The following is a 13,092-nucleotide window of genomic DNA, read 5'->3' on the forward strand; positions in this document are numbered from 1 at the left end:
GTGCCCCCTAGTTATACTCACAGTAGAAGTCAGCCTCAATTTGTCTCCCCACCAGAGTATGTTTTACTTAGATGGGCCCCAAGGGATGGATCAAGCAATCAATGTGGACAGTGTCACAAAAGGGGCACAGGAGTTTTAAGACGCCTCCACTCTTTGCATCATTAGCAAAATGGCAATCACCTACACCCATGCTGTCAATTCATTTTTATATTTGATCAACCCTCAATTTTGAAGGAATTTTTTGAGGCTTCAAAGGTTGACATTTGACATGTATGGTAAGCAATGAATTAGCTCTGGTTGGAGGAAGAACAGGGGAGTGCAGTGAATTAGAAAAGAATCTACAATACAGGCCAACTGTGTTAGCCAGTGCAGTGTCTCAGGGAACATCAAGAAGAGAGGAATAAGAGAAAACAAGATCAGGAACAAAAAAGATCAGATCAGGAGCCAGTACATCAGGATGGTGGGGGAGTCAGTAAACATTTGTGGAAACATCAAAGTAAGTAGCCAAGAAATTGAAATGATGTGGTCATCTGTTGTGGAAAAAGAAGGCTTGTGGTGAGGCTGGGACTACCAGGAAGAGAAAGGAGGCCTCGAACCAGTGGAATGATGTGGTGGTAAGAGACACTACAGCAGTGGGACTGGAAGGAGAATGGATGTTAACAGAGAATGGTGATTTACCAGCTCTGTGGTGACCCCAAGGAACATGGGAGGAACTGAAAGATCAGTCGAGATCTTATTGAGTGGTAGAACAAATTCAAGGTGCTAAATGGCCTTTTCTTCTATACACTGAAGTTCATTTTATGCAGGTCAATTTATACAAGTTACAGTTTCCTTAATATGCCTTTCACTAGTTATATATAACGCACAACACATTACCTCATACATAGTCTGCTGGATCATGAGCCCATTCTCTCTTTGCTGAAATACAAGTAAAAATTTACGTTATAAAAGGACAGCAGCAAGATAATCACATAGAATTTGCAGCACACAGACCGTTCAGCCTGACCAGTCTATTCCTGATTTTATAATCCACACAAATCTTTTGGGCTTATTTCATGGTTGTGTGTGGTGCTGCTGGTGTGCTAGTCTATCATCGAACAATCACTGAGTAATACAGTTTTAGTAAAGCGAAAAAGTACAAGAAGTACCAGAAGGACATGGAAGCTTTGGAGAGAGTGCAGAGGAGGTTTACCAGGATGTTGCCTGGTATGGAGGATCTTAGTTATGAGAAGAGATTGGGTAAACTGGGGTTGTTCTCCCTGGAAAGATGGAGAATGAGGGGAGACCTAATAGAGGTGTAATTATGAAGGGTATAGATAGGGTGAACAGTGGGAAGCTTTTTCCTAGGTCGGAGGGACAATTACGAGGGTTCACAGGTTCAAGGTGAGAGGGACGAGGGACTTTTTTTACAGAGGGTGATGGGGGCCTGGAATGCGCTGCTAAGTAGGGTAGTGGACACGCTGGGATTGTTTAAGACTTACCTGGATAGTCACATGAGCAGATTGGGAATGGAGGGATACAAATGAATGGGCTAGTTGGACCAATGAGTGGCACAGCTTGGAGGGCTGAAGGGCCTGTTTCCTGTACTGTACTGTTCTTTGCATACATGCACAGCTTCTACACAATAGAACAAAGAACAAAAAATTACAGCACAGGAACAGGCCCTTTGGCCCTCCAAGCCTGCACTGATCATGTTGCCAACTGAACTAAAACCCCCTACCTTTCTGGAGACCATATTCCTCCATTCCCATCCTATTCCTGTATTTGTCAAGATGCCCCTTAAAAGTCACTATCGTATCTGCTTTCACTACCTCCCCCCACCAAGTGGCGCGTTCCAGGCACCCACTACCCTCTGTGTAAAAAAAAACTTGCCTTATACGTCTCCTTTAAACCTTGTCCCTCACATCTTAAACCTGTGCTCCCTATATTTGACTCTTACACTCTGGCAAAAAGCTTCTGACTATCCACTCTGTCCATGCCCCTTATAATCTTGTAGGCTTCTATCAGGTCACCCCTCAACCTCCATCATTCCAGCAAGAACAAATCAAGTTTCTTCAACCTCCCCTCATCGCTAACGTCCTCCATCATCCTGGTAATTGTTTTCTGTACCCTCTCCAAAACCTTCACATCCTTCTGGCCATGTGGTGACCAGAATTGAACACTATGTTCTAAATGCGGCCTGACCAAGGTTCTACAAAGCTGCAACATGATTTGCCAATTTTTACACTCAATGCTCCGGCCAGTGAAGGTAAGCATGCTGTATGCCTTCTTGACTACCTTCTCCACCTGTGTTGCCACTTTCAGTGATCTGTGTACCTGTACGCCTAGATACCTCTGCCTATCAATGCTGAGGGAGTGCAGCACTGCCAGAGCTGCAATCTTTTGGAGGCCCCACCTGCCCTCTTAGGTGGACGTAAAAGATCCCATGGCACTATTTCAAAGAAGAGCAAGGTGGTTGTCCCTGGTGTCCTGATCAATATTTATCCTTCAACCAACACCGCTAAGTTAGCTGGTCCTTGCTGTTAGTGGGATCTTGCTGCATGTAAACTGGATGATGCAGTTCCTTTATTACAACTGTGACTGTGTCTCTAAAGTACTCAGTTGTAAGTTCTTTGAGACATCACCTCGTCATGAAAGACAATATAAAAATGAAAATTCTGTCTGTTCTATTTAAATTATCTGATAATGCACTTTTTTGGCATTGAATTCACATTTTGTTTCAGTATTTCCACTGCGTAATTCTACTTTTAATACCATATGTTTGAATTATCATATATATTTATAAATGCAAGTTTGTTCTTTAATATATATCTTTAATTAATCTGGTATTTAAGGTCCTGCTTGCGAGTTCAGCAAAGGCCATTGAGCAGAAAACTGCAATTGCAACTTGCAAAGTGCAATCAGCAACTGAGGATACAATCTCTTGCAAGTTAATTCAAACTCAGTGTTGATTTTATTTTCCAGAAGCGCAAAACAAAAAGTTTTAATTTTCTCTGTGGTATCTTGAATTGGACCCAACTTTAATAGGGCAGCATGGTGGCACAGTGGTTAGCACTGTTGCTCCACAGTGCTGGGGACCCAGGTTTGATTCCTGGCTTGGGTCACTATCTGTGTGGAGTCTGTATGTTCTCCCCATGTCTGCGTGGGTTTCCTCCCACAGTCCGAAAGACGTGCTGGTTAGATGCATTGACCCGAACAGGTGCCGGGATGTGGCAACTAGGGAAATTTCACAGTAACTTCATTGCAATGTTAATGTAAGCCTTACTTGTGACTAATAAATAAACTTTAAAGCTTTACTTTAAAACACAGAGTCTTGAGTTAGTGCAGGTAGATTTTATTTTATTTTTTAAAAAATATGCATCATTACATGGATAAATCAGCACCGTTTCTCAGAAAACCCGTTTCTTTTATACGTTGAAGAAGTAGGGAAAACGAGGAAGCAGAATTCTTGAACACTAAAATACAGTCCATTGGCTATACACTGCACTTGTCTGATGTGAAAAATGATAAGTTTGAGGTACAAAAGTTGTGCTAACCTTCCTTTCTAACAAAAAAGTTGAGAATTTACATCATGCAACGTACAAGATCAGACATCCAAAAAGGTGACATTTGAGGATTAATTTGCATTTTGAAGAGACAGTATTGCGATTCGGACTAGGTGGTGTGTGCCAATTTGGAACTAGCGCTGAGGAAAGGGAGGCAAAACCCTATGTGAGTGAGCTAACTGGATACCACGCAGGCCAGAGAGCACAAAAGAAGCCTTCCGTATATGTGATAATGGACCATTCCTTTTCCATTACCTTAAAAGAGGTTCCTTTGTGTTCGATTAGCTGTACATTTCATGTACAAATGTTTACATAATGCAAATATTTCCTGCAGCTAGTTTTTGAAACATTTTCTTTAATTAAAAAGTGGAACTACAAATGTGGGATGTGTGTCCAAGTGACAGTCAGTTTCATTACTTAACTCCATTTTCTTAAAAAATAAGCAAATTCTTCAAATTAAATTACATTTTGCTTCGAGCATTCATGTCTGCAAATATGACAGAATAGGTAGCCTTGCTTGAAGGCCACATTACACAGTACATAGCTGCAGACTAATCTTTGCAACAGTAACCCACACTTGCTGAACCAGAACATGATCATAAATACAGCTTTTAATTCTGGCATAAACCCACAATTTGTAAGTAAAAAAAAAGCCCATATCATATAGGAAGATCATTTGCCTTAAGGTAGAGAATAGAATTTTCTACAAAATATCCAATGATCAACCCTCCTAACTGAGGGTTAATATATAAATAAAGCAAAAATACACAGACACAATTGGAAAGTTAAAATCTCACTCAAATGTTACTGTTAATTTATTTTTTTTACAGTATAGGCTTGTCATATATTACAGACCGGAATGATAAAGTTGACATTCTTTTTAATTCAGTTATCATAAATATTTAAAATCTAATTATCTTACATTCGATGGAAATTTCCTATGACAGCGACTGTTCTCTGCGAGTGGAGGTGGAGCCTTGCCTTCCTGGGCCAAGCAACATTGGTGAGGATGCTGCACTAGCCGTTGGCAGAGTGAAGAGCACAGGTTATTTGCTGCATACGGCATCACACAGTTACCTCCTGTGCTGGCAGGGTCACCAATGTTCACCCAAGTGTCTGTGCCATATCCGAAACCAACAATGGGTAGTGAGCTTGATGGTTAATCTAAGAAGAAGATGTTGTTAAACTGCATGGCGCAGAGTTTCTTAACTTCCTCTGGAGGGAGAGAGATAGAGAAAGAACAAGGTGAATGCTGGGCATATTTGAGATTTCCTCATTACCAATGCCCTCCCCCTCACAGTAAGAAGCCTTCAGCAGTTGAGGTTGCCGTGAGACTCACTGATCATATCCTACCAATCAGACAAAGACCCATTTATGCATACTCTCTGTCTTCAGCCAGGAATTTAGTTTTCTATCCATGCTAATATGTTACCCTCATCATGAGCTTTTATTTTCCACAATAACCTTTGACGTGGCACAGTATCAAATGCCTTCTGAAAATCCAAGTACAGTATGTCTCCAGGCTTCCGTTTATTCACAGTACATGTTACTTCATCAAAGAACTCCAATAAATTGACTAAACATGATTTCCCTTTCATAAAACTATGCTGACTCTTCACAGTTATCTTGAGTTTTTCTAAATGCCCAGTTAGAACCTCGTTAATGTTTGATTCCAGCACCTTCCCAGTGACAGGTGTCAAGCTAACTGGCCTAAAATTTTCTGTTTTCTGCCCCCTTCCCTTCTTGAATAGATGGGTTCTATTTGCTACTTTCCAGTCTGATGGAACCTTTCCAGAATCTAGAGAATTTTGAAAATTTAACACCAATGCAGCTACTACTTCATTGGTGACCTCCTTTAAAACCTGAAAATTAGATCCATTAGGATCTAGAGACCTGCAGTTCCATCAGTTTGCTTAGTAGCATACCCTAATTATTGTAATTTCACCAAGTTCCTCTCTCCCTCCCATCTCCTCATTTACAGCCATTCCTGGAATGTTTTTGTATCTTTTATAGAGAAGGCAGAAGCAAAATATTTGTTCATTTTATGTGCTGTTTCCTTATTGTCTATTAACTCCCCATTGTCACTGTGTAGAGGACCAACACTCACTTTACTTTCTTGCTAATCTACCTATCACCTTACTATTTCTTACTATGGGATGAGATTCTATGTCTCTCCCAGTATTCCTTCCTCATGTTACCCTCCTGGTTTCCACACCCACCCAAAAAGGATGGCTGTATCACCTTGCAAGCAAACTGGTTTTGACTCTGGGTGCAACCTATCTGGCCCATACAGGTCCCGTCTCACCTGGAGTTGTCCTAATGTTTCAGGAATCTAAAGTTTAGTGTTAGGTTCATGGTTCACTGAACAGAACACCATGAGGGGTGGGTGAACAGTCTCTGGTCTTGGTCTACTCCTGTATCATCTCTCCAACCATCTTACCTTCCTATTTCTGTACTCGAGGGTAATGATTACTTTTGAGGTCCTGCATCCTAATTTCCTTCCTAACTTCCTGAATTCTGATTGCAGGACCACATCCCTCTATCTACCCATATTATTTGTACCCTTATGGATCCTGACTGCTGGCTGTTCACCCTCCTCTGTGCTTCTCAGTGAATCTGTGACCCTGGCACCTGGAAGGCAAGAAACCACCCTGGATTCACATCTGCGGCAGCAAAAATACCGGTCCATTCTCCTAACTGTCAAATCTCCCATCACTTTGTTCTTCTGGTCTTCTTTGTGTCCCCCTGTACAGCTGAGCCAGTCTTGGTGCCATGGACTTAGCTCTGGCTGCACTCCCCAGAAAGTAAACCATCTCTCTCGTCAATACCAGGTGGAGAGTGAGTTGAACTCGGGGATTGCTGCACTTTCTGCCTGTTTCTACTTTACTGCCTGGTGATCATACATTCCCTCTCTCCCTGCGTCCTCTTAAGCTGCAGAGTGACAACATCTCCACAACTATCTCTTTCATGACTTAGTTAGATCATGGGTGATCTGTTTGCTTTTCTCGATTTGATTTGTACCAGACTAAGGCCAGCACAGTGATTAGCACTGCTGCCTCACAGCGCCAGTGAGCCGGGTTCAATTTCCAGCTTGGGTCACTGTCAATGCGGAATTCGTATATTCTCCCCATGACTGCGTGGGTTTCCTCTGGGTGCTCCAGTTTCCTCCCACAGTCCAAAGAAGTGTAGGTTTGGTGGATTGGCCATGCTAGATTGCCCTTTAGTGTCAGGGGGCTAACTAGGGTAAATGCACAGGTTATAGGGCTAAGACCTGGGTGGGATTGTGGTCAGTGCAGACTCAATGGGCCAAATGGCCTCCTTCTGCACTTTAGAATTCAATTAACTGGAACAATGGCCAAACACGTTGTGATTAAGTTCTGGTAGTATCAGCAACTTGACAGATTTGCACATTAGTGGGAACAGGAATCAGAATGTTAACCTGTGGCTCCCAGGCCTTTCAACACCTCCTACCTGTTCCATGATTTAACTGGCTGACTGCTAATCTGTATTTTAACTCCATCTATCCTATTCTGTAATCCTGAAGAGCCGTGTCAACATTCATCTACCAATTTCCGCTTTCACATTTTCAATTGAAACTTGTGTGAGGGACTGCTTCATGACTTCACAGCTGAATGCCTAAATTCAAGGTTACCTTGAATTGTTCTGGGCTTCTCTCAGCAGAGCACCACCTCTGTTTGCCCTATCCAATCCTTCAATCATTTTAAACACCTCACTTAGATCTTCCTTTAATCATTGATACTCCAGAGAACACAGGCTGAGTCTAAGCAATTTGTCATCATAAATTAACATTTTTAGCCATGATATCATAGGAGTATCAGAAGGATACCATGCAGAAGGTGGCCATTCGGTCCATCGAGTCTGCACTGACTGCAATGCTACCCAGGCTCTATTCCCATAACCTCACATATTTACCCTACTAATCCCCTAACACTAGGGTCAATTTAACATGGTCAATCCCCCCAACCCACACATCTTTGGACTGTGGGAGGAAACCGGTGCACTCAGAGGGAACACATGCAGACATGGGGAGAATGTGCAAACTCCACACAGACAGTTACCCGAGGCTGGAATTGAATTCAGGTCCCTGGCGCCGTGAAGCAGCAGTGCTAACCACTGTGCCACCATTCCTTTTCCTCAATAGAATATGGTGGAATCTTCTCCTTCCCCTGAGTGCAGGGTATCACCTTGAATGCAGAGCACAAAGGGGAATCAGGTTGACAGGGTCATGCGCCATAATGGAGCAAAGTTGTCCTCCCCCACCCATAACCCACTCATCTCACAGGTGCATGATCTACCCAGTCTGAATTTCCTCTATTTGTTATACAAAGGTAACAGCATAAAGTTGCATTTATAAAGTGCTGCTAATGTTCTATTGTGTCCCAAAGCGCTATGAGGCAAAATTGGACACCAAGCCACATGTGATATCAGGATAGGTGACCTGAAGCTTGGCTAGAGGGATGGTCTTTAAGGAGAGCGAGGCAGAGGGATTTTCAGAGGAATTGTTTCCTCAACAGGAAAAACAGCATCAGTTTTAAAGGAAACGTCATGAAGTCTAAATGTTGAGCTATGAGCACACTGTGGTGTTTAAGACAGAAACCAAAACCAGGAAGTGATATGATCTCAGGACGCATCCATAGTTAATGGAGGAGTCTGCCATTTCACTTAGTCCTTGTTACCTGAAACCTATGCAGCATGTAAATGACAAACACAATCTGTATATCAAAGGAGAGCCAATCTCCTCGGGCCAAGTCCCATTCACACATCACCCCTGTGCTCACTGACCTACATTAACTCCCAGCCCAACAACACTGGGATTTAAAAATTGCCATCCATATTTTCAGATCCTTTCATAGACCTCATCCTTCCCTAACTTTGCAATCTCTTCCAGATCACGTGATCTCTGTATTCCTCCAATTCTGGCTACTTGTGGATCCCTGGTTTTAATCATTCCACCACTGGCAACCATTCCTTCAGCTACCAAGGCCCTAAGCTCTGGAAAGCCTTCCTGCATTACCAACTGTCTTCCTGTTCTACTATCTCTTTGGAGGAACTACAGTATGCGATAGTTCCAGGCCAGGATGGTGTGTTACTTGGAGCAAAACTTGCAGGTGGTGATGTTCCCATACATCTGCTGTCTTTATCCTTTGCAGTCACAGATTTGGAAGATGCTCTTGAAGGAGCCTTGGTAAGTTGCTGCAGTGCATCTTGTAGATGGTACACACTGCAGGCACTGCTCTAGTGGTGAAGTGAACATTTGAGGTAGAGAATGGGATGCCATTCATACAGGCTGCTTCATCCTTGATGGTGTCAAAGTTCTTGAGTGTTGTTGCACTCATCCAGGCAAGGGGAGAATATTCCATCACACTCCTGACTTGTGGCTTGTAAATGGTGGAAAGACTTTGGGAAGTCAGGAGTTGAATTACTCAGAATTCCCAGCCTTTGGCCTATTCTTTTAGCCACTGTATTCTCACCACTCTCTGGATAAAGAAGTTTCTCTTGTATTCCATATTGGATTTTTAAGGACAACATTATACTTCTGGCTCCTTGTCTCAGTGTCCCTCACCAGTTGAAATATTTCCTCTATATCTACCCTATCAAATCCTATCAGATCCTATCTGATCACCCTTCTCTTTTATAGGGAAAAGAACCCCAGCCTGTTCAGTCTTTCCTGACTGTTATAACACTCTCAGTTCCGGTATAATCTTCGATAATCTGGGGAGGAATGGAAGACCAAATTCCATGGGCACCATCCACTCACCATTAACTTCAATCAGATTTGCGTTCTTCTGATTCAAGATTACATAAAGTTCCCGCTGGTCGGATTTTTTGCCAACAACCCAATAGTCCGTCATTGCCTTCACAATTATCTCTTCATCCTCGTCAGCTCTGCGCAAATTACAACACACAAGGTAAGCTAAAACAAATAAAGCTCGCCACCAGTAATGATTCATCTTTGAAAAGGGTTAATTCAAGAAAATCAAGGGATTACCTTGCAAAATCACTGTTAATGTCACCCAGGATCTTCATTAGGTCAGGGTGGACCGATGTCAGGGACATGCTGGATGTTTTACGCATGTGGATAGTTGTTTTCTCAGCCAGGTTCATGTGATTGAAATAAATAAATTTGAAATGAGGTTCCTTTTCAGGTCTGCAGGATAAGGAAATGTATCAAAGTTCCACTGGTGCCACTATTTTCCATACTTATCCCAATCATAATTATTTGTAGTGTAATTCTGAAAATATTCTTTTACTGACAACGTTAGTGAATGTTAAATATTATTTTTTCATACACAAGATGGTGAAAGAGTTGGGAAATAGACTTCAGAAATGCTCCAATGAACCACTGAATGACCGGAGACTGCAACTGCATTGTGACAGCTGACAATAAAATTAAATGGTTTACAAGAAATTTACAATAATGAGAGAAAAATGTCATCGCAAATTGTGAGAATAGCAAGTGTATGTGATACCTAAACTTTGTAATAGATTGGTGGAATTCCTTGCCACTATCAATTTCCCCATTCCTTGCTGGTCAGCACAGTGGTTAGCACTGCTGCCTCACAGCACCAAGGACCCAGGTTCAATTTCTGGCTTGGGTCATGTCTGTGTTGAGTTTGCACATTCTTCCCGAATCTGCATGGGTTTCCTCCTGGTGCTCCAGTTTCCTCCCACAGTCCAAAGATGTGCTGGTTAGTTGCATTGGCCATGCTAAATTCTCCCTCAGTATACCCACACAAGCGCCGGAGTGTGGCGACTAGGGGATTTTTACAGTAACTTCACTGCAGTGTGAATGTAAGCTTATTTGTGACTAATAAATAAACTTTAAAGGTCAAGTCTATGCTCTCTATTTCCTGAACCATAATTTTCCTAAACAACATTATGCAAAACCTGTCCCCCTTTTGGTATATAACAGCAGCCTGCCCTGTTTGGGAAAGGTTGGAGGGTTCTGTCCATCCTTGGCATCTTGTAGCCCATGTGTGCTGATACTGAACAAACAACAGGAACTGGTTGAATGAGTGAGAAAAGTGATGGAGGTCAGTGGATGTAAATAAGGTGCAGCAAAACAACAGGTGGGGCATCCCTCACAGTGCCCAACGCCGTAGGCTGGAGAGAGAACATGCTGAGGAGGGGACCCTACTGGCGGAGGGTTGAAGAGAAGAGAGACCCTGCTGACAGGCAGCAAAGAAATGAAGTACACAATTCTTGTTATTTTGATTTGATTTATTATTGCCACATGTATTAGTATACAGTGAAAAGTATTGTTTCTTCTGCTCTATACAGACAAAGCATACCATTCATAGAGAAGGAAAGGAGAGAGAGTGCAGAATGTAGTATTACAGTCATAGCTAGGCTGTAGAGAAAGATCAACTGAATGCAAGGTAGGTTCATTCAAAACTCTGATGGCAGCAGGGAAGAAGCTGTTCTTGAGTGAGTTGGTACGTGTCCTCAGACTTTTGTATCCTTTTCCTAATGGAAGGTGATAGAAGAGAGTATGTCCGGGATGCGTGCAATCATTACTTATGCTGGTTGCTTTTCTGAAGCAGTGGGAAGTGTAGACGGTGTCAATGGGTGAGAGGCTGGTTGGGTGATGGATTGGGCTTCATTCACGACCCTTTGTACTTTCTTGGAGTCTTGTACAGAGCAGGAGCCGAATCAAGCTATGATACAACCAGAAAGAAGGCTTTCTATTGAACATCTGTACAAGTTGGTGAGATATGTAGCAGACATGCTAAATTTCCTTAGTCTTCTGAGAAAGTAGAGGCGTTGGTGGGCTTTCTCAACTATTGTGTCAATACGGGGGAACCAGGACAGATTGTTGGTGATCTGGATGCCTAAAAACCTGAAGCTCCCGACTATTTCTACTTCATCCCCATTGATGTAGACAAGGGCATGTTCTCCACTATGCTTCATGAAGCCATGACTATCTCTTTTCGTTTTGTTGACATTGAGGGAAAGATTATTGTTGCCGCATCAATTCACCAGATTCTGTCTCTTTCCTGTACTCCATCTCATCATTGTTTGAGATCTGACCCACCACCTCCTGGTGGTGTCATCAGCAAATTTGAAAATCGAGTTGGAGGGGAATTTGGCCACACAGTCATAGGTGTAAAAGGGGTATAAGTAAGGTGCTGAGGACACAGCCTTGTGGGGCACCGGTGTTAAGGATGATCGTGGAGAAGATGTTGTTGCCTATTCTTACTGATTATGGTCTGTGGGTTAGGAAGTTCAGGATCCAGTTGCAGAGAAGGGAGCCGAGCCCCAGCCCACGGTGTTTGGAGATGAGTTTCGTAGGAGTAATGGTGTTGAAGGCTGAGCTGTAGTCGATAAACAAGAAAATGACATTGGTGTCTTGGTCACCAAGGTGTTTCAGGGTTGAATGCAGGGCCAGGGAAATGGCATCTGCTGTGGATCTGTTGCGGTGGTAGGTGAACTGTAGTGGATCCAGGCAGTCAGGGAGGCTGGAGTTGATTAGTGCCATGACTAACCTTTCGAAGCACTTCATAATGATGGATGTCAGAGTCACCAGTCATTAAGGTACACTCTTGGCTTTTCTTTGATACTGCAATGATGGTAATCTTTTTGAAGTAGATAAGGAACTCAGGTTGTTGTAAAGAGAGATTGAAGATATCTGCGAATACTCCCACCAGCTGGTCTGCACAGTGCGTCTGGGTACCCCATCCGGGCCAGTCCCTTTCTGTGGGTTGACCTTTGAGAACGCTGCTCTGACGTCTGCAATGGTGACCTCGTTGGAAGCTTCTGGGGTGGAGGGTGTGCTCTCGCTGACCTCTTGCTCAAAACGAGCATAGAATGCATTGAGATCATCAAGGAAGGGTGCGTTGGAGCTGGCAATTTTACCTGCCGTCATTTTGTAGCCTGTTATGTCTTGCAGACCTTGCCGTTGTTAGTGGAGGTCCATGTGGCTAGCCATCTTTGATGGATCTTCTTGGATCATATCATGCTTTCTCGTATAGGTCAGGGTCGCCTGACTTGAATGCTTCATACCTAGACTTCAGCAAGCAGTGGATATCCCTGTTCATCCATGATTTCTGGTTGGGAAACACACAGATTTTCTTCTTTGGCGCACAGTCTTCTACACACTTACTAATGAAGTCAGCAAATGATTTGGAATGCAAATAGAAGGTTGTCGTTTATTGAAAGGGGAATGGATTATAAAGTATGGATGTTTTGCTACAGTGGTACAGAGCATTGGTGAGGCCACACCTGGAGAACTGTGTACTGTTTGGTCTTGTTTTGGCCTTTAAGAAAGGATATAAGTGCGTTAAAATCAGTTCAGAGAAGGTTCACTTGACTGATATCTGAGATGGGGTGATTATCTTATGAGCAAAGATTGAATAGGCTGGGCTTGTACCCATTGGAGTTTAGAAGAATGAGAGATGATCGTATTGAAGCATAAAGACCCTGAGGGGACTGGATAGAGTGGATGCTGAAAGGACCCTCCTGTGGGAGAAACTAGAACTAGGTGACACAGCTTAAAAAAAGAGGCTCCCATTTAAGATGGAGATGA

The 13,092-nt window shown here is 42.9% G+C and overlaps 1 protein-coding gene across 2 annotated transcripts in view; it reads right to left on the reverse strand.

Annotated features, from left to right (window-relative positions):
- Positions 1-3,317: 3,317 nt before the first annotated feature.
- Positions 3,318-13,092, reverse strand: part of ccz1 (CCZ1 vacuolar protein trafficking and biogenesis associated) — a 51,541-nt gene continuing 41,766 nt past the window's right edge. For both annotated transcript variants that reach the window (XM_080206813.1, XM_080206812.1), the window contains exons 15-17: positions 9,556-9,714; positions 9,325-9,452; positions 3,318-4,760 (exon numbers count right to left, since the gene is read on the reverse strand). In XM_080206813.1, coding sequence (XP_080062939.1) covers positions 4,705-4,760; positions 9,325-9,452; positions 9,556-9,714 — 343 coding nt within the window. In that variant the 3' untranslated portion in view covers positions 3,318-4,704. The remainder of the gene's footprint in view (positions 4,761-9,324; positions 9,453-9,555; positions 9,715-13,092) is intronic.

The sequence above is a fragment of the Carcharhinus amblyrhynchos genome, chromosome 18 (assembly GCF_965287045.1).
Source record: "Carcharhinus amblyrhynchos chromosome 18, sCarAmb.v2.hapA, whole genome shotgun sequence".
Lineage (NCBI taxonomy): Eukaryota > Metazoa > Chordata > Chondrichthyes > Carcharhiniformes > Carcharhinidae > Carcharhinus > Carcharhinus amblyrhynchos.